Source organism: Balaenoptera physalus (genome assembly GCF_965194825.1).
Source record: "Balaenoptera physalus genome assembly, chromosome: 10".
Lineage (NCBI taxonomy): Eukaryota > Metazoa > Chordata > Mammalia > Artiodactyla > Balaenopteridae > Balaenoptera > Balaenoptera physalus.
Window position 1 is genome coordinate 20,288,118 of NC_138889.1, and position 22,193 is coordinate 20,310,310.

At 37.3% G+C, this 22,193-nt stretch overlaps 2 protein-coding genes across 14 annotated transcripts in view; one reads left to right on the forward strand and one right to left on the reverse strand.

Moving 5' to 3' along the window:
- ATM (ATM serine/threonine kinase) overlaps positions 1-11,606 on the forward strand; it is a 142,826-nt gene extending 131,220 nt beyond the window's left edge. For all 6 annotated transcript variants that reach the window (XM_082476826.1, XM_082476827.1, XM_082476828.1 and 3 more), the window contains 4 exons: positions 3,596-3,710; positions 4,471-4,534; positions 8,310-8,446; positions 8,553-11,606. In XM_082476826.1, the coding sequence (XP_082332952.1) occupies positions 3,596-3,710; positions 4,471-4,534; positions 8,310-8,446; positions 8,553-8,736 (500 nt within the window). In that variant the 3' untranslated portion in view covers positions 8,737-11,606. The remainder of the gene's footprint in view (positions 1-3,595; positions 3,711-4,470; positions 4,535-8,309; positions 8,447-8,552) is intronic.
- LOC309667894 (protein MFI) overlaps positions 1-22,193 on the reverse strand; it is a 182,589-nt gene that overhangs the window by 45,534 nt on the left and 114,862 nt on the right. The window lies entirely within an intron of this gene.

A 22,193-nucleotide genomic window follows, 5' to 3' on the forward strand; every position in this document is an offset into this window, starting at 1 on the left:
TAGACCTTTGAATTTAACAATTAATCAATCTTAGTAAACTTTGGATAGAATGGAGGAAGTAAGATTGTGAAAAGGCAAGGATTAAATGGAAGTTAGGGATGTGTAGGCTAAGAATACGGAACTGTTCTTCAGGAAGTTTAGAAGTAAGGGAAGAATGAGGAGGAATTTGCTGCAGAGATGGGAGACACACGTTTGGTCCCCTCCCCCCACTTCTTTTGGTTTTGAGGGTTTTTTGTTCTTGTTCATTTGCTTTCTTAAGATGGGAGATACTTATAGGAGAGAGACAAAGATAATTGAAATAGCAAGGGAAATCATGAAGTATGTGAAGGTGTAGAATTGGCTTTACACTGGAAGCGTGTTAGCTTTTCCTCCAAGAGAAGAAAGGATGAGTGCTAATAGGAAAGTCTTCAGCTAGAGGGGAAAGAATTTGAGGGAAATTATATTTGCTATTCTGTTTTCTCTGAGAACTGGAAAGCATGTTTATTTGCTAAGAATTGGAAGGATGGTAATTGGCCTTAAAAGAACAATAAAATTTTAAAAGTGGGTACCATGGAAATGAGACCAAGGGCTGACTAGAAAGGCATAAATAAAAAAGACATGCCAAGTATTTTAAGGGGCATTTTAGGGTGATAATCCTAAATTTGTAGTGTCATCATATGATTTCTTTCAGCACCCTCAGCATCCCTGGAATTTAAGTTCTAGTTTGAAATGGTAAGTGTGGAGGAGCAAGGGGCCAAGATGATTTGAGTTACTAATGAGAGTAATCAACTTTGCAGTCTATACCCTGAGCTGAGTAGGGAAGGAAGAGAGACTAATAGACTAGAAATCTCAGTGAGTTTGAAAATTATTTAACACGAATAAAGGGGTAGAAGGAGAAGAGGTTTGAATTAAAATGTAGAATTTAAGATTTCTTAGAAAGTACAGTTTTAGGAGATTATAAGTTCTATAGTATAAGTTTTTGCTAAGTGGTTTGCTAAGAGAGAGTAAATTGAATTTCATTAGAACAGAGAAGATCAAGAATATTATATGGTTTTCCCCAGAATGAATTCCAGAGTTAGGACAGAGAGGAAGATCGTGAGCTAGGTCCACACCAATATTCAATGAATTTGATAGGAATTCTTAGATGTTGGGGTATAATAAATATGAGGATGAGTGGAGTTGTTAGAGCCAGAATGTGGGAACTCAATAGAGGAGTGAAATTGTGCATGAGAACAAAAGGGTAGTGCAGTGGAAGCTGCAAAGTAGAGATAGGAGTATGCCAACCGATGTCCAGGCCATGCTAAACACATCTATAAATGACAAAGGTAAATTGGTATAACCAGTTTGGAATACTGTTTGGCATTATCTGCTAAAGCTGGGAATTGTAACCCAGCAATTCCACTGCAGTAAAAATGCATGCATGTGTATAAGAATGTTCATAGTAGTACTATTCATAATAGCCCCAAATTAGAAACAGCCCCAACCCCCGTCACAAATAGAATGGGTGAACAGTCTACAGCCATACCACCCTGAACGCGCCTGATCTTGTTTGATCTTGGAAGCTAAGCAGTGTCGGGCCTGGTTAGTACTTGGATGGGAGAATGGATGAATGAATTTTATTGTATTCATAAAATGAAATACTATATAACAATGAGATTGAATGAACTATAGCCACACTCAACATGGAAGACTCACAATGTTAAGTGAAAGAATCTAGATACAAAAGAATATATACTGTATAATTCCATTTATGTAAAATATAAAACTGATAAAATTAATCTACAGTGTTGGAAGTCAGGATAGTGGTAAGCCTTTGAAGAGGTGTTTCGTGATTCATAGGGAGATGAGGCAGGGCTTCTGGAATGCTGGTTACATGGTTTGTTCATTTTATAAAATCTTAATTAACCACACACTTGAATGACTTTGATGATTTGTACACTTTTCTGTGTATCTCTTTGATTATCTGTTGCTGCATAAGAAACCACCCCAAATTTAGTAGCTTAGAACTACTGTTACTATATCTCCTGTAGTCTGTGAGTTGACTGGTCTCAGCTGGAAAATTCTCACTTACAATCTTTCACACAGCTGTAGTCAGCACCTGGGCTGAATTTACTTTAGGATTCAACTGGGCCAGTGTCCAAGATGGCTTCTTACACATTTGATGCTTCATTGCTCCTCCATGTGGCCTCTCTGTCTAGCAAAGTAACCTGAACTTCTTACAAAGCATCTCAGGGCTCCAAGAGGAAGGAAGTAGAAGTAAAGGGTTAGCTTGCAACTGGCACAGTGTCACTTCTGCTATATTCTCTTAGTCATAGTAGTGTCATACGACCAATCCAGATTCTTCCCTCTCTTTCTGGGACTCCAATAACAATACATTAGACTATCTCACTGTATCACTTATGCTGTTTACGTCCTTCTCTATATTTTTCAAACCTTGTTTTTCCTTCAACTCACCCATGGTGTCAGTGGAAACCATGCGGGGAGCCTGGACTTCCCGTGTCACCAATCTGTAGCAAGGAACCCCCTTTCCTCTTGGATGTCAGAGGAGGCCAAGTGGGGAACCTGGTCTTCTACCACGACTTAGCAGTAAATAAGGTGGTTACTCCCAAAGCCAGCAAAAATAGAAGTGTAGATAAGATCCAGAGTTTCATAATGTAATATCCAAAAAGGTCAAAATTTCAATTGAAAATCATTTGTCAGGAAAATTGCAGTTTGAATGAAAAACAATAGACGTCAGCACTGAGGTGACAAAGATGTTAGAATTATCTGACAAAGATTTTAAAGCAGCCATCATAAAAATGCTTCAAGGAGCAATTACAAACATGTTTGAAACAAATGAAAAGGTGCTAAGTCTCAGCAAAGAAATAGTTTCAACATAGAAATAGGAAATATAAAAGAGAACCAGGTGAAAATTTTATTTTCCATTTTTTGGATGATTCTCTAGAGAACTATGTTGAGTGAAAAAAGCTAATCCTCAAAGGTCACATACTGTTTGACTCCATTGATACAACATACTTGAAATTACAAAATTATAAAAATGGAAAACAGATTAGCGATTACTGGAAGAACAGGGGGTAGGGTTAGGCCTTGGGAGTAAGTAGGTGTGGCTAATATAGCATGAGGGGTCCTTGTGTTGATGGAAATATTCTGTATCTTGATTGTATCAGTGTCAACATCCTGGTTGACATCCTGGTACTGTAGTTTTGCAAAATGTCGCCATTGGGGAAAAGTGGATAAAAGATATATATATATATATATACACACACACACACACACACACACACACACACACACACATATATATATATCTTCTGCATTTTAAATTCTACCCTTCACTACCTCATTTTTAAAAGTCACCCTTTAATATAGATTTCTCTAATTACATCAGTAAATAATTTTTTTAACTTGATTTTTTAAAATTGAAGGTGGATCTCCTGGAGAATGCTGGAGATGAAGAAGGCAGGCAGAGCAGAAATAGAATAAATGACTGTGTGTTTTAGTACTGATTGAATATTGGTGACAAATTATTTAGTGCCTCTGCAAAGTTCACATGCCAGTTGAGAGGAAAGCAAATTAGCTATGGGACCTCCTAACCCCACTGTATTTTTTACTTTAGGAGTTGCTTTTGAACAGGGTAAAATCCTTCCTACTCCTGAAACAGTTCCCTTTAGACTCACCAGAGATATTGTGGATGGGATGGGCATTACTGGTGTAGAAGGTGTCTTCAGAAGGTAAGCCAAATAGGGTAAGGTAAGGCAGATGATTTTTGGTGTTGAAATTATTTGGATTATTGATTTCTATAGATTATAGAATTCACCCTTACTAGAATTATTGTACATTCCAGTGCTTTACCAGTACTAAGGAAGAAAAGACCTTGGGTAAAAGCAGTAATAATTTCCCCTTCCTTCAGACCACCTGGGACCTCACCCAATATGACACACATACTGTCCTCCCTTACTGCCTTTGGAAGCAGCCTGCCTTTACTTTTCACACCTCTGTCCTCACTAACTCTTTGTTTACTGATCAGAACTTCTCTTGGGTGCTCATTCTTGGGTATATAAATTATCCTAAAGGAGCTTATGATCTGGTACCAATTCCTGCTAAAAGAACTTTGCAGTTCCCTGTAGTTTTCCCAGCATAGTCTACATACTCAACTTTCTTTCTTTTTTAAGTCTACATACTCAACTTTTAGCAGGGCAGATTCTAGTCAAAGTAAACTGTAATTACCATAATAATCAACTGAAAGAAATGTTTCATAGTAGTAGTGTGTTATTCTTATAAATGCTAAGCTCATATTCACATGTATATTTGTATTCATGTCAGAAACATCTACTGAAAACCCACTCTGCCAAGTACTATGCTCTTTGAGGTATTAATTTGGGAATTATTAACAAGAATAGTCTCAGCATACTAAACATGAGTATATAGGAGGTAAAGATACGTTGAAAATGTTGGTGTATAATAAAGTGCATATTTATAATGTGTTTGTAGATGCTGTGAGAAAACCATGGAGGTTATGAGAAACTCTCAGGAAACCCTGTTAACCATTGTAGAGGTAAAGTATATTATAAGGAAATCTTTATTTCTCTGCCTGATAGACTGTGTATCTTGTTAGGAAGGCACTGATTGGAGGATCAGTGCTTTGTTCTAATGAGGAGGGATGATGCTGGGCAGCAGGAGAGTAAATAGTGGCTTAGAAATGCCTTCAGCCCCCTCAAGTGTCTTGGAATGTTACAGCGCTATGAGTAACCTCTAGTCTTCAATGCATACATCAGCACTTTGACATCTTAGGTACCTTGTATGGTATTATTTTCAGAATGGTTTCCTTTGGAGTTTGAAGAGAAATCAGTAAGTTGTATCTCCTTTTCCCATGCCCAGGTTCAGAACCATGTAGTGAGACAGATGGAGATCAAAGTGTCAGCATTGTTACTGTAGGAACATGACTGAGCAGTGAGGGCCAAACTGGCTTGCTGCTGGTGCCACCTCAGTGCCTCTTTGCTGTCTTAACCTGGGGACAGCCCACCGAGTGGGGTTTGGGCCTACAGGGCATAAACACTCTATCAGGATCACGGCCTCATGTTGATCAGGGCAGAAAGGGAAGGAAGTCCAGCAAATTTCCAGTGCTTATGACGTTAATTCTACCCAAGTGAGAATTGGGTACCCGAGGCAGTCATTCTCTATCCTAGTAAAGGGTATGTGGGGCAAGAGATCAGGAGAGTGTCCTCCACAGGGAAGCTTGGAAGTAGAGTTGAAGCATGCCTCCCTTACATTCTTTCAGCTTTTTGTTCCTTTAACTGGTGGTGCTGGACCTGGCTGCACTTTACTATCACCTGTATTGCTCTGAAACATTGATGTTGACCAAATTTGAACTAAACTTCTAGGGATGAGGCAAGAACATTTGTATTTTTTAAAAAGCTTCATTGGCATTAACCATTAAGCCTGTGATCAACAGGGGTGGAACTATATCCCAAGGAGGGTAAAATTTATAGTCTATTAGGGTGGTCCTGTGTCTACTGCCTTTATGAACCAAAGTCCTCTTTATAGCCCCTTTGGACTGCTGGTGGCCATATGGAGTTTTGGTACAAAGAGAGTTAAAATGGGTCCCAATAGTGTGTTGATAAAGTTAACTCTAAGGCTGTGCTGTTCCCAAGGCTGGAAAAGCTTTCCCTTTTTCCCATATTATGTTCATACATATTGTCATTTGTTTGCCATTGGTGCTGCAGCAAGAATAAATGATAACATGGATGCCTCAGTAATGCAGAAATCAAGGTCTAAAATCAAATTATCTTGCTTCTTTGCATTTAAGACCAAAAAATCCAAACTTTTCAAATTAATTTAAGATCCAAAGAAGTTTAATGTATTCCCCAGTATTTTACTCTGTTCAATCTCAGTCAAAAGGATTTTTGTGTCTGGGTAGATGTGGGGGTTCCTTCAGTACCGATGTCCTGAGTTAACACTTGCTAGAAGAGGGTAGTTCCTTCAAGGCTTCAGAAGTTTTATTAGTTGAATGCCAAATTGCTCGTGAGCCTCATTCTTTAAAGAGTGGTAGGAGATAAAGTTAGAGAGGTAATAGTGGGCAGATTATTTAGGTGTTTCTACCTTAGTGTGAGGATTTTAGATTTTACTGAGTAAGATGGAAACTGTTGGGGAGTTTCAGGCCACTGCATCTCCACCTGCAATAATGGTGTCACTTATAAGCTTTATAAGCTTTGTGTATTTTACACTGATTTGCCTAATCTTCCCTCTGTAAATCTGTCTGAATTTCCTGAAATAATTTAGTGTGGTTGTCCCAACCTTCCCAGCTGACCTCACTATGGACTTTGTGCCTTCAGCTTTAGCAGGGTACTTCTCAGGAGTTTTGCTGGATCCCAATCCTCTGGAATGTCATTTCAGTCTCCTCTTTTGTAGTCATCACGTTTGCTCTGTTAGATTTCATTGAGCCGCGGTCACTGTTTCTGATACAATAACAATTACAACTTCTCGCTTCCTAACCCTCTTTAAGAACACTGTGACTTGGCTGCATTTCCCTTTCTCTCTCAGTACATTTGTCTCTACTGGCCTTCAAGATCTCATTTTCTTTTTCATAATAGACCATCCTATCTTCTAAGATTTTATCCATTCTACTAAGGTAATCTCTCCTTTTAACTCAGTGGTTCTTAACCAAGTGCAGTTTTGCTCTCTAGAGGACAGTTGGCAATGTCTGGAGACATTTTTGATTGTCATAATTGGGGCTGGGGGAGATGTGAAGGTACTATTGACATCTAGTGGGTAGAGGCAAGAGATGCCACAAAACATTCTATACACACAGCCCTCACACCAAAGAAATATCCAGCTAAAAAATGTCAGTAGTGCCAAGATTGAGAAACCCTGCTTTAACTTAATCTGTATTCCTTTCTTGTTTTTGTTCAACCAGTTCTGTTCTGATAATAAAGCTAAAGTATATTTTTTTAATTACTCCAGTTCCTCCTTGATTCCAGAATTGGCAAATATGATTCCTAACACAAGCCCTTGGGTTTGAAATAATTCAATTGTGTTGTTTCTCTGTTTCAACCAAAGAAGACCATATAGTCTGTTTATAATAGAGGCCCCCATTTCTTTTCATTAGTTGGTTAATAAAATATATGTCCCTTTTGGGGGTGAAACTGGTTTGAATCCCTGAAGTCTAAACCCATGTCAGTGCCCAATTTGAAGTCACATAGAAACCCTTAAATTTATGGACAAACCACATATATTCAGAGTCAGTCCCTCTGTATTTTTTAATAGTCCTGGAGGGTGCTCAGGACAGCATAAACAGATGACCAGTTTTTGGTACTGCTGATCTAGTATTTGTCCTGGAATTTAACGTGTAACGCTAAGGGCATTTTATAGTATCAGACTGCAGACCTACGTAGAAACACAAAAAAGGCAGCAGCAAGAAAATATTCCAACTTTGTAATGCTGGAATATCCTGCAAAATCAGGCATTCCTGGAACTGAGTCTTCACTTATTATTAAGACCTGTATGGTAAGCATTTGCTGAGGCCTATTTAGAAAAAATTATGTGCTTATAAACACCAGGGGCAGTTAGCTGTTCTGAATTGCCGAGGTCAAAAAATACCTGTGACCTCACTTGCTAAAATTTAGACTTAGAATCACTTGCTCTGGCCATGCCAGTTATTTTAGTATTCAAATTCTACTCCATATGTAGATTTCAAGATGCCAACCATAGCACTAGACCTTGGGTTTTGAGGAGTTTTCAATAAATTATACCTTTTTTTCTCCACCCAAATTTGGAACTAATTGAGTGGAAAAGAAAGAGCCCTAAGAATGAGATAGAGATCAAAATGTCAGGTTTATTACTGATACAGCTGTTGGAGGATATGGCTTAGGAGTAAGGTCCAAATAGGCGTGCTACTGCTGTCCAGCTCCCACCATCTAATCTGTCCCTTAGTACAGCTCACCTGAGGGCGAGTTGGGGCCTGCACTTCTCTGCTTTGGCAAATGTTCTTACCCAAGAACTGATCAAGAGGAGAGGGAGAAGGAAAGAGTAACTAATGCTTATCTGCTTTTAATTGATTAGTTTCACCCAATCAGGAAACTTGGGTCAAAGGATGTCACAGTCCCCAAAATGGAGAAAGAATGAATTCAGATGGGAGAAAAATCCCAGAGCATCATGTTAGTATAGTTTCCTCCACAGAGAAACATGAAGCACATGTGATAAGTTTGCCCCTCCATCCCAGTCAACTACCATGTGACTGGCCTGTATTATTTTTATAATACTGGTTCTACTGTTTCTAAATACATCATCAAAATACACATTGTTCTTCTAATACGTATGTCCTCTCTGTCTAGGTCCTCCTGTATGATCCTCTCTTTGACTGGACAATGAATCCTTTGAAAGCTCTGTATTTACAGCAGAGGCCAGAGGATGAAAGTGAGCTCCATTCCACTCTAAATGCAGATGACCAGGAATGCAAACGAAATCTCAGGTGAGCAGTATTTGGGGAAGGATCTGTTGTCAATTGTTCAAATTCTCCTATTCCCAAGGCCCTTTAAACTGTTCCACCTCATTAACCTTTGTGTTTTTGTCGTTAGTGATATTGACCACAGTTTCAACAAAGTAGCTGAACGTGTCTTGATGAGACTGCAAGAGAAACTAAAAGGAGTGGAGGAAGGAACCGTGCTCAGTGTTGGTGGGCAGGTGAATTTGCTCATACAACAAGCCATGGACCCCAAAAATCTCAGCCGACTTTTCCCAGGCTGGAAAGCTTGGGTGTGATATTAAGCATGTGATTGCCTTTGAATTCAGCCTTTAGAAATTGTATTTTGGCCTTCATTTTTAACCCACCCACATACTTCAAATAGGTATTAGTATTGAACTAAGTAAACTTCTGTGTTTTTTAAAAAACATTTAATGCTTGCTTCATTTACCTAAATATGCTTTGATAGTCTCAAGGAACAGTTTTCTCACACTTTAGAAATAAACAGTCAATCATGCTCTACTTCTAAGGTAAATGTTTATTTTTTCTTCTCAAGTGCATACTTGTATCATTTTCAGTAGAATCACTGACTTTTGCTTTAGCTGAAAATGCAAGCAGCAGGAGTATAGCAGCAGCGCTGGCAGATTTTTCTTTAGTAGGAGTTAGAACAAATAAATATACTGCTAGTTTTGATATAGCTTTTAATTAGAACTTGTTTCTTGGATATTATATATGAATGATAAAATATTAGCATATAAAAGGAAGAAAATAACTTTAAAATTGTAACCATCTATGTACCATAGTAAATATGTTTGGATTTTCAGTAGTGAGATCACTCAGTGTTACTGAATAATGAAGGTGTTACGATATGGAGAACAAATTTCACAGACACAGTATGGTTACTATTTTTTAGAAATGTATATTAGACCTTCTCATTCTATTCTCTTTATCTTTTAAGCCCACTGTGTTTCCAGTACTTTATCTTTCTATGATGCCTTCATATCTGTCTTCTAGTTCATGAATTCTCTTATCTCTATGTAATCTCCTTTTTAAACTATTCATTGGGTTTCTCCTTTCAAAAGTTGTTTTCCATTTCTAGGTATGTATCATTTTTAAGGTTTGCCTATTATTTGTTTCATGATGTCTAGTTGGGTTTTTTTTTTAACTTTAAGTTTCTGTTGTTTGTATCTGTTGGTTTTTGTAATTGGTGGACTGTTTATCCATGTATTTTGTGATTTTAGAAGGTGAGCTTATTTTCAGCAGGACCTTCTCATGGGAATCTTGAGTGACCTGGGTTAAGAATAATTCCTTCCAGAAAAGCTTTATGCCTGGTTATGTCATAGTTCCAGGGCTATCACTGACAGAGGACCACTCTTTCTTTAATTTCTTGGCTTCAGGGTTTCCTGACCTGAAGAGTACTATAAATTTACTGAGAGAAGACTCCCAGGCCAAGACAGACATTCTTCCACATTATCTCCCTGTGCTAGTCAGCAGAGTGTTGTATTGATGACTCCCCTTTCACTGAGAGTGTAAGCCTGAATGTGTCCCAACCTTATGGACATGAGGGCAGGTGCATTTAATTACTACCCACTGCCTTTTTAAAGTGCTCTTATAAATGTTATAGCTGAAATTCATAGGTTAATGAGATTGGCAAGTTTGCCAGGACAGCTAGAATATCAGCTCACACATCTACCTCTCTGGTTTTTAGTTTCCTTCTGAAACTGAAAATTTTGGGCCGTAAGGATTTCCCCTTTCTTACAACTTCTGCTATGTGTTTAAAAAATATTTCTTATATCTTAACCTAGCATTTCTGTGTGTATTGTTGGAAGGAAAGGGTTTAGGTATCAAGTTTGATATATAGCTAGAAATGGAACTCTTCTGTCCCCGTAGTGTCATTAGATAAACAAATAAAACTACTGACTTGTCTATTGGTGAATATAATCCTTCCTCCATCCTTAGGAAACTGTTCATCTCAGCTGCAGAGATTAAGAAATGGATGATTGAACCTTGATGATGAATAGGATGAATGAATAGGAAACCTATTTTTATTACCAAAGTGAATCAAGGGAATGTAGCAAACTTAGAATGTCTTTATTTAAGAAAGCCTTGAAATCTTCATGGGTGGAATAAGAAATTATCAGCTAGATGATAGTATAGGTAAGTGAATTTGTAGCTAATTCTTGCTGGTTGATGTATGTTATTCAAAGAGCTTTGAATAACATCATTTATCTACTCTTCAGCGTTGAATGGTGTGCTGTAAAGCTCCTGTCCTATTCAGATATTCTTATTAATGGCTTTGAAAAGCTTACCAGATTTTCAGATAACAATTAGGAGGAATAGCTAATTCACAGGTGATAGAAATAAGATTCTAAAGATTATGACAAGCTGGAACAATGTCTGGAAATGAATAAGATAGAAAATAACTGGGAACAAATGAGGAATGGTTAGGTTTTTAAAATATTTATGATAGAATATTTGTTGTATGCTGAGTACCTGACATACATTATATGCAGTGTCTTTTGCAAGATTAGTGATGTTATTCCAGTTTACAGCTGGGGAAAGTGAAATTTGGAAAAATAAAATAACTTGTCCAAGGGCAGAATATAATAAGTTGAAGGTACAAGTTTAATATGGACAATCTCTAACTTGGAAATCTTTCAAGTGAAAAGAATCTAGGCTTCACCAGTCAGTTGGCTCATAAGGTCAGTGGAAACCAAGGAGAGAAGCTACTAGAAAAGCAGATAAATTACAGACTGTTTGAACAGTTGTGTTCAGATTAAGGGAGATAACTATTCGTTCCACTATTCTCTGTGCTGATCATACCACCCCATAGTATCTTCCTAATTAGTAGGTAAATAAATCCATGGTCATGATAGTATATACTTAAAATATATGCACTTAGAAATGCTAAAAATTTAAATATGGCCTAAAGCAAATAAAAGCAAAGAGGAAAACCTTTGATCTTCTTAAAGATTAAAGTAGGCTAGTGTTTAAATACATAGAAAGCTAGTGTACTGGCTTGAAATATGGACATATGTGCCACTTCAAATATTTTGGTTGTACCTTAATGAAATTGTATATTTCATGTAGATTTTTTTTTTTAGTGCTATTGAATGTATTTCTTTATTACACTGTTACCTGTTTTAAAATAAATCTTAAAGAAAATGTATGCTAAGACTCATTCATTTTATTCAAATATTTGAGTGCTCTGTGGGCCAAGCATGGTGCTGGTTCGTAGGGAGACAACAGTAAGCAAGGCCGGGGTATACAGCAATTTAGAATGCAGTGTGAACTGAGAAGCCTGCTACACAGGACCAGACCAGTATGGTGCACCTCACTCTAAATAATATAGTAGTTTTTGATTACCCTGTGACAAAAAGCCAAATGAATGTTCTTTTTTGGGGGGCCTAGAGAGTGATCTGGTCGACATTTCTAGAGTCTAAAAAATACATACTGGAAATGACAGATACAAAGATCCTAATATTCTAAATTTGAAGTTTGCATTCCACATATTTATTGTTTTTTAAAAATCAATAACTTCAGTCTTTAGAGTTTCAGGCTTTTTTGTCCAGTTTCTGAAAAAGTGAATTTTGCATAAATACAGTACAAAGTTTTCACAGAGATTAGATTCAGAATTTGGTGAGTAAGGTGAAAATCTAATGAAAATTATTCCCTGAAAAATCCCTTACTTTGCCCATAATGTACAACATGCATAATTTTTTTAATGTACAACAATATGTAAAAATATATACTTTTACGCTAATGTACAGTGTATGATTCTAAAGCAGTGGTTCTCAGGGGGTAATTTTGCTTCCCCACTCATTTGGCAATGTCTGAAGACATTGTGAGAGCATGAAACATTGACATATAGTGTTGAAGTTTAAGATCAGTACACATTTCCAAACCAGGAGAGAAATGGTCATGATTTGGCTTGTAGATCTTGCCTTGCTATAAGTGTGTGTTCATAGCTGGTCTACTATTAATGTGATTTGCTATTTTTAAAACTTGTGGTAAAATACACTTAACATAAAATTTACCATCTTGACCATTTTTTTTTTTTATTTAAATTTATTTATTTATTTATTTGGCTGTGTTGGGTCTTCGTTTCTGTGCGAGGGCTTTCTCCAGTTGTGGCGAGTGGGGGCCACTCTTCATCGCGGTGCGCGGGCCTCTCACTGTCGCGGCCTGTCTTGTGGAGCACAGGCTCCAGACGCGCAGGCTCAGTAGTTGTGGCTCACGGGCCCAGTTGCTCCGCGGCATGTGGGATCTTCCCAGACCAGGGCTTGAACCCGTGTCCCCTGCATTGGCAGGCAGATTCTCAACCACTGCGCCACCAGGGAAGCCCCTTGACCATTTTTAAGTGTCCAGTTCAGTAGTGATATAAGTACATTCACACTGTAGTGCAGCCAATCTCCAGCACTCTTTTCATCTTGCAAAACTGACGTTCTGTACCCATTCCACAACTCCCCATTCTCCCCTCCACCCAGCCCTTGGCAACCACTATTCTATTTTCTGTCTCTCTGAATTTGACTGCTCTAGCTTCCTACTATAAGCATTTGTCTTTTTGTGACTGGCTTATTTCACTAGCATAATGTCCTTAATAAGGTTCATCCCAGTTGCTGTATATCAGAATTTCCTTCTTTTTAAAGATGGAATAATTTTATGGTATGTATAGACCATGGTATGTATAGACCACATTTTTGTTTATCCATTTATCTGTTTGTAAACACTTGGGTTGCTTTCCCCTTTTAGCTATTATGAATAATGCGGCTATTGAGCATGGGTGAACAGACATGTCTTCAGGACTCTGTTTTTAATTCTTTTGGGTATGTACCCAGAAGTGGAATCACTGGATCATATGGTAATTCTATTTTGAATTTTTTGACGGAAACACCATGCTGTTTTCCATAGTGGCTACAGTGTTTTACATTCCCACAAACAGTGCACAAGGGTTCTGATTTTTCCACATCCTCACCAACACGTTATTTTCTGTTTTGTTTTTTTAATAGTAGCCATCTTAATGCATGTGGAAGAGTCATTCCTGCAAGAAAAAACATTGTATACTTTATACAAATCCAATGAGTGGTATTGCAAGAAATAACGAGTTTTACTGGGGAAATATGTCCTTCAGTTGACAATTTTGAAAACCTCGTTCTGCCTTAGTTAATGTTAGGTTATTTGAAAACCACCCCAAAATGTTCCCTAGTATTTGAATATTCACTATAGACTTATAATTCTTTGTAAATACTTAGTATTTCTTATTGCTTAAGCAATTTTTTAAAAATATCCCTGAGTGTAAAGAGTTGGAAGAATTTTAAGAGAGAAAATGGTAATCACTCAGCTGGTTGCAGATTTGGTGGGGTTTTTTTTTACTTTATTTTTTAAATTGAAATATAGTTGATGTATAATATTATGTTGGTTTCAGGTATACTCCATGGTGATTTGACACTTGCATACATTATGAAATCACCTTGATAAGTCTATTAGCTATCTGTCCCTGTACAAAGTTATTACAATATTATTGACCATATTCCTTGTGCTGTATATTATATCCCCCAGGCTTATTTATTTTATAACTGGAGGTTTGTACCTCTTACTCCCCTTCACCCATTTTGTCCCCTGCACCTTCTCCCCTCTGACAACAACCTCTGTTTGTTCTCTGCATCTGTCTGCTTTCATTTTGTTTTGTTTGTCTTGTTTTTTAGAATCCACGTGTGTGTGAGATCATACAATATTTGTCTTTCTCTGAATTACTTCACTTAACTATACTTACTCTACCCTCTAGGTTCATCTGTGTCACTGCAAGTGGTAATATTTCATCCTTTTTTTTAAAGGTTGAGTAATATTCCATTGTATATATATATACCACATCATTTTTATCCATTCATCTATTGATTGACACTTAGGTTGCTTTCATATCTTGGCTATTGTAAATAATGCTGCTATGAACATTGGGGTGCATATATCTTTTTAAATTAGTGTTTTTTTGGTTTTTTTTGAGGAGGTAAATACCCAGAAGTGAAATTGCTGAGTCATCTGTCAGTTCTATTTTTAATTTTTTGAGAACCCTCCCTAACTACTTTTCATAGTGGCTGCACCAATTTAAAACAGTTCACCAGGGTTCCCTTTTCCTCACATCCTCATCAACACTTGTTATTTGTTGTCTTTTTGACAATGGCCATTCTGACAGGTGTATGGTGATATCTCGTTGTGGTTTTGATATGCATTTCCTTGATGATTGGTGATGTTGAGTATCTTTTCATGTGTCTGTTGGCCATCTGTATGTCTTCTTTGGAAAAAATATCTATTCAGGACCTCTATATTTTAATTGGGTTGTTTGGGTTTTTTGACGTTTAGTTGCATATATTTTGGATCTATCCTTTGCAAATGTCTTCTGTTCAGTAGACTGCCTTTTCATTTTGTTGATAGCTTTCTTCACTGTGCAAAAGCTAGTTTAATGTAATCCCATTAGTTTATTTTTGCTTTGGTTTCCCTTGCCTGAGGAGACAGATCCAAAAAAATAATGCTAACATCGGTGTCAAAGACCATACTGCCTTTGTTTCCTTCTTGGAGTTTTATGACTTCAGTTCTTAATCCAGTTTGAATTTACTTTTGTATGTGGTGTAGAAAAGTAGTCCAGTTTGATTGTTTTGCATGTAGCTGTCCAGTTTTCTCAACACCATTTATTGAAGAGGCTGTCTTTTCCCATTGTGTATTTTTGCATCCTTTGTTGTAGATTAATTGACCATAAGTGTGTGGGTTTATTTCTGATCTCTCTATTCTTTTCCATTGATCAGCCTATTTTTATGCCAGTACCATACTGTTTTGATTACTATAGCTTTGCAGTATTGTTTGTAGTCAGCAAGCATGATACCTCCAGCTTTGTTCTTCTTTCCCAAAATTGCTTTGGCTATTCTGGATCTTCTGTGTTTCCATACAATTTATAGAATTATTTGTTTGGGTTCTGTGAAAAATGCCATTGGTATTTTGATAGGGATTGCATTGAATCTGTAGATTGCCTCTGGTAGTATGGTTATTTTAATAATATCAATTCTCCCAATCTACGAGCACAGTTTATCTTTCTATTTGTTTGTGTCGTCTCAGTTTCTTTTGTTAATGTCGTATAGTTTTCTGAGTACAGGTCTTTTACCTCCTTGTTCAGATTTTTTTCCTAGGTATTTTAGTCTTTTTGATGCAATTGTAAATGGAATTGTTTCCTTAATTTTTCTTTCTGAGAGTTTGTTGTTAGTGTATAACAACGAAACAGGTTTTTGCATATTAATTTTGTGTCCTGCAACTTTACTGAATTCCTTTATTAATTCTCATAGGTTTTTGGTGGCATCTTTAGGATTTTTTATATCTAGTATCATGTCATCCACAAACAGTGACAATTTTACTTTTCCTTTCTAATTTGGATTCCTTTTATTTCTTTTTCTCATGTGATTGCTATGGCTAGGACTTCCAATACTATGTTGAATAAAAATGGTGAGATTGAGCATCCTTGTCTTGTTCCTGATCTTAGAGGGAACGCTTTCAGCTATTCACCATTGAGTATTATGTTGGCTGTAGGTTTGCTGTATATGGCCTTTATTATGTTGAAGTATGTTCCCTCTATTCCACTATGTTGAGGGTTTTTATCATAAATGGATGCTGAGCTTTGTCAAAAGTTCTTTTCTGCATCTATTGAGATGATCATGTGATTTTTATCCTTCAATTTGTTAATGTGGTGTATTTCATTGATTTGTGGGTGTTGAATTATCCTTGCATCCCTTGGATAAATCCCACTTCATGGTATATGATCCTTTTAATGTATGGTTGAATTCCACTTAGTAATATTGTGTTGAGGATTTTTGCATCTGTTTTCGTCAGTAATAATGGCCTGTAATTTTCTTTTTTTGTGGTGTCTGTCTGGTTTTGATATCTGGGTGTTGCTGGTCTTACAGAATAAGTTTAGAAGCGTTCCTTCCTCTTCAATTTTTTGGAATAGTTTGAGAAGAACAGGTGTTAACTTTTATTTAAATGTTTGGCAGAATTTACCTGTGAAGTCGTCTGGTCCTGGACTTTTGTTTGTTGGGAGGTTTTTTAAAAGTACTGATTCAATTTCATTATTGGTGTTTGGTTTGTTCATATTTTCTATTTCTTCCTGATTCAGTCATGGGAAATTCTGCATTTCTAGGAATTTGCCCATTTCCTCTCAGTTGTCCATATTATTGGCATATAATTGTTCATAGTAATTTCTTATGATCCTTTGTATTCCTGTGGTGTTGATTGTAACTTCTCTTCTTTAATTTCTGATTTCATTTATTTGGGCGTTCTCTTTTTCATGATGATTCTGACTAAAGGTTTTATCAATTTTGTTTATCTTTCAAAGAACCACCCCTTAGTTTCATTAATCTTTTCTATTTTTTTTTTTTTAGTCTTTATTTCATTTATTTCTGCTCTGATTTTTATGATTTCTCTCCTACTAACTCTGGGTTTTGTTTGTTCTTCTTTTTCTAGTTCTTTTAGGTCTAACTTTAGGTTGTTTATTTGAGATAATTCTTGTTTTCTGAGGTAGGATTGTATTGCTGTAAACTTCCCTCTTAGATCTGCTTTTGCTGTGTTCCATAGATTTTGGATCATTGTGTTTCTATTTTCATTCGTCTTTGGGTAGTTTTTAATTTCCTCTTTGATTTATTTAATGACACATTGGTTGTTTCATAGCATGTGGTTTAGCCTCCCCATCTTTGTGTTTTTTGCAGTTTTTTTTCTCGTAGGTTGATTTCTAGTGTCATACCATGTGGTCAGAAAAGATACTTGATATGATTTCAGTCTTAAGTTTATTGAAACTTGTTTTGTGACCTAGCATGTGATCTATCCTGGAGGATGTTCCACATGCATTGACAAAAATGTATATTCAGCTACTTTTGACGGAACGTACTGTATGTATCTATTAAGTTCATCTGGTCTAATGTGTCATTTAAGACCAGTCTTTTTCTGTATTGATTTTGTCGGATGATCCATCCATTGATGTAAATGGGGTTTTAAAGTCCCTACTAATACTATGTTACTGTCAGTTTCTCCCTTTATGTCTATTAATATTTGCTTTATATATTTAAGTATTCCTATGTTGGATGCATCTATATTTACAATTGTTTTATCTTCTTTTTGGATGGATCCCTATATCATTAAGTAATGTCCTTCTTTGTCTCTTGTTACAGTACTTACTTTAAAATCTATTTTCTGTGATACAAGTATTGCTGTCCTGGTTTTCTTTTGATTTCCATTTGCATGGAATACCTTTTTCCATCCCATCACTCAGTCTGTATGTGTCTTTAGATCTGAAGTGAATCTCCTGTAGGCAGCATATATGTGGGTTTTGTTTTTCTATCCATTCAGCTACTCTGTGTCTTTTGATTGGAGCATTTAGTCCATTTACATTTAAAATAATTAGTGATAGACATGTATTTATTGTCATTTTGTTAATTGTTTTCTGGTTGTTTCCGTGGTTCTTTTTTTGTTCCTTTTTTCTTTTGCCCTCTTTCCTTATGATTTGATGGCTATTTTTAGTTTTATGTTTAGATTCTTTTCTCTTTCTTGTGTGTCTATTATTGGTTTCTGGTTTGTGGTTACCATGAAGCTCACATATAACACGGTATAAGTTACATAATCATTTTAGTTGATCTCTTAAATTCAAATGCATTCTAACCAGTCTACATTTTTACTCCCCTATCCCAATGTTTAATGTTTTTGACATCATATTTTACGTCTTTTTGTGTTGTGTATTTCTTTATTTATTGTGTATATAGATGGTTTACTACTTTTGTCTTTTAACCTTTATACTAGTTTTATAAGTGGTTGAATTACTACCTTTACTGTGTGTTTCCCTTTACCAGTGAGATTTTTCTTTTCATAATTTTCCTTTTTATAGCTGTGGACTTTCCTTTTCTGCTTAGAGAAGTCCCTATAACATTTTTTTTTTTTTCTGGCCATGCCACGTGGCATGCGGGATCTTAGTTTGCCGACCAGGGATCGAACTCATGCCCCCTGCAGTGGAAGCACAGAGCCCTAACCACTGGACCGCCAGGGAATTCCCTATAACATTTCTTATAAAGCCAGTTTAGTGGTGGTGAACCATTTTAGCTTTTGCTTGTCTTTGAAACTCTTTATCTCCCCTTTAAATCTGAACGATAGCCATGCCAGCTAGAATATTCTTGGTTGTAAGCTTTTTCCTTTCATCACTTTGAATATATCATGACATTCCCTTCTGGCCTACAAAATTGTTGCTGAAAATTCACCTGATAGCCTTATGGGGGTTTCTTTGTATGTTACTAATGGCTTTTCTCTTGCTACTTCTAAGATTCCCTTTATCTTTAATTTTTGCGATTTTACTTTTTTTTTTTTTAATTTTTTTCTTTTGGCCATGCCATGCAGCTTGTTGGTTCTCAGTTTCCCAACCAGGGATGGAACCCAGGCCACAGCAGTGAAAGCCCGGGATCCTAACTCTATGCCACCAGGGAACTCCCTTTGCAATTTTAATTATAATGTGTCTTTGTGTGGACCTCGTTGGATCATCTCGTTTGGAACTCTCTGTGCTTCCTGGACTTGAATGTCTGTTTCTTTCCCCTCGTTAGGGAATTTCTCAGCAATTATTTCTCAAGTAAGTTCTCTGCCCCTTTCTCTCTTCTTCTAGGACCCCTGTAATGCAAATGTTAGTATGCTTTATGTTGTCTTAGGTGTCTTGTAAACTATCCTCATTTTTTTAAAATTCTTTTTTCATTTCTCTGTTCAGCTTGGGAATTTCCACTGCCATGTCTTCCAGATTGGTGATCCATTCCTCTGTATTATCTAATCTACTATTGATTCCTTCTAGTGTATTTTTTATTTCAGTTATCTTATTCATCAACTCCTTTTGGTTCTTCTTTATATTTTCGAACTGTTTGTTTAAATGGTCATGGTGTTCTCCATTCTTCTCCAGAGTTCATTGAGCACCTTTGTGATCTATACCTTGAACTCTTTATCTGGTAGATTCCTTATCTCTACTTTGTTTAGTTCTTTTTCTGATGTTTTGTCTTATTCCATTGTTTGGAACATAAATTTCTGTCTGCTCATTTTGCCCAATTCTCTGTGTTTATTTCTGTGTACCAGGTAGGTTGGTTACATTTCCCAATCTTGGTGAAGTGACCTTATTTAAGGAAACATCCTGTGGGGCGCAGCAGTACACTCCTCTCTGGTTAACAGAGCTATATGTTCTAGTGTACCCCCTACGTGGGCTGCCTGTGTGCTTCTGTTGTGACGTGGCTGGCCCCAACCCCACTGGCTGCAAGACCATGTCTTGTATGGTGGTTGTGGGCCCACTGGAACGTGGGGTAGGCTTCCTGTGTGGTTGTCTCTGTGACTCAGGGGCATTCGGGATTGGTGCTGTCCCACTGGTGAGCGAGGCCAGGTCTCCACATGGCTGTCTGTACAGCTGAGGCCTCAGGGTTAGTGCCAGCCTGCTGGTGGACAGGGCCAGGTCCCCAGCACTAATAGGCTAGAGGGAGGATTCCAAAATGGCACCGGTGTTACCAGTGCTAGATTAAGCTCCCCAAAATGGCTGATGCCTCCATCCCCAGGGGGAGTCCTGATTGCTTCTTGCCTCTCTGGGAGGTTCTCTAAGACCAGTAAGTGGGTCTGACCCAGGCCCCTTTCAAACTACTGCCTCTGCACTGGGACTCAGAGCATGTGAGATGTTGCATGCACCCTTTAAGAATGGAGTCTGTTTCTTATAGCCTTCTGGCTCTCCCTAATGTAAGTCCTGCTAATTTTCAAAGCCAGACACTCTGGGGGCTCATCTTCTCAGTGCAGAATCCCCATGCTGGGGAGCCTGATGTGGGACTTGGACCCCTCACTCCTTGGGTAGTACTTCTGTGATACTGATATTCCTCACTTTTGTGGGTCGCTGACCCTGGGTTGTGGGTCCTGACTATACCATGTCCACCCTTCCTACCTGTCTTATGGCTCCTTCTTTAATGGAAAATCTTTTCTGCTAGTCTTCAGGTCATTCTCATAGATAGTTGCTCTGTAAGTAGTTATCATTTTGGTGTTTCCATGGGAGGAGGTGAGTTCAGAGTCTTTGTACTCCACCATCTTGGCCCTCACATTGTGTTAAATTATTGCAGTGTAAAGCAACATGGACAAGTGGATTTCATAGACATCTCAAACATATTCATGGCATAAAAAGGCCAAAAAACAATGAACATAATCCTGATGAGTCAATGCCTTCTACTTCTAAGGAAAGCATACCATTGCTGCACAAACTCTTCCTGATATTAGAAAAGCCCGTTTTATGAGGCCAGTATTACCCTTAAGTCAAAAATACAAGAATTACGAGAAGAACAATACAAAACAAAACTGAAGACCAATATCGTTCATGAATAGAGGCAAAAGTCCTTACCAATATTAACAAGTCAATTCCACCAATATAAAAGAGGTAATACATCATGACCAAACGTATGAAGTGTTGTACAAAGTGAGCAGGTTTCATAGACCAAAGTGAGCAGGAACAAGGAAGTTATACTGGGCATTGTCAGTTGGTTAGAACAGTTACTTCCCTTATATGGAGCAAAGGGAAGTCTTGGAGCCAGGTTAGGTAATTTTTGCTGAGCAGGAAAGTGCTGATTGGTTGGCCTAGGCCTACCTCTTCTGGGAGAGCCGAGCACAGAAATTTAAGTTTTGGTTTACTAACATGGGGCTTAGCATAAGCAACTCCATCTTGGGCATAGTCTGGACACTTTAACCTGGGTATCAAGAAATATTGTTGATGTTTTATACAGATGGCCAATAGGTACATGAAAAGATTCTCAACATCGCTAATTATTAGAGAAATGCAAATCAAAACCACAATGAGGTACCACTTCACATCGGTCAGAATGTCCATTGTTAAAAAGTCTACAAATAACAAATGCTGGACAGGGTGTGGAGAAAAGGGAACCCTCCTACACTGTTGGTGAGAATGTAAGTTGGTGGAGCCACTATGGAAAACAGTATGGAGGTTCCTCAGAGAACTAAAAATAGAATTACCACATGATCCAACAATCCCACTCCTGGACATATATCCAGACAAAACTATAATTCAAAAAGATACATGTACCCCTATGTTCATAGCAGCACTATTCACAAGAGCCAAGACATGGAAACAACCTAAATGTCCATCAACAGATGAATGGACAAAGAAGGTGTGGTACATATATACAATGGAATACTACTCAGCCATAAAAAAGAACAAAATAATGCCATTTGCAGCAACATGGATGCAACTAGAGGTTATCATACTAAGTGAACTAAGTCAGAAGAGAAAGACAAATAACCATATGATATCACTTATATGTGGAATCTAAAATATGACACAAATGAACCTATGAAACAAGCAGACTCAGAGACATCGAAAACAGACTTTTGGTTACCAAAGGGGAAAGGTGGGATGGAGGGATAAATTAGGAATTTGGGATTAACATATACACACTACCATACATAAAATAGACAATCAACAAGGCCCTACTGTATAGTACAGGTAAGTCTACTCAATATTCTGTAATAACCTATATGGGAAAAGAATCTGAAAAAGAATGGTTATATGTATATGTATAACTGAACCACTTTGATGAAAACCTGAAACACAACATTGTAAATCAACTATTCCCCAACATAAAATAAAAATTAAGTTTAAAAAAAAGAAAAAAAATGGTAACTTGGACTCTATTAAAATTAAATACTTTTTCTCCTCAAAAGACATCAT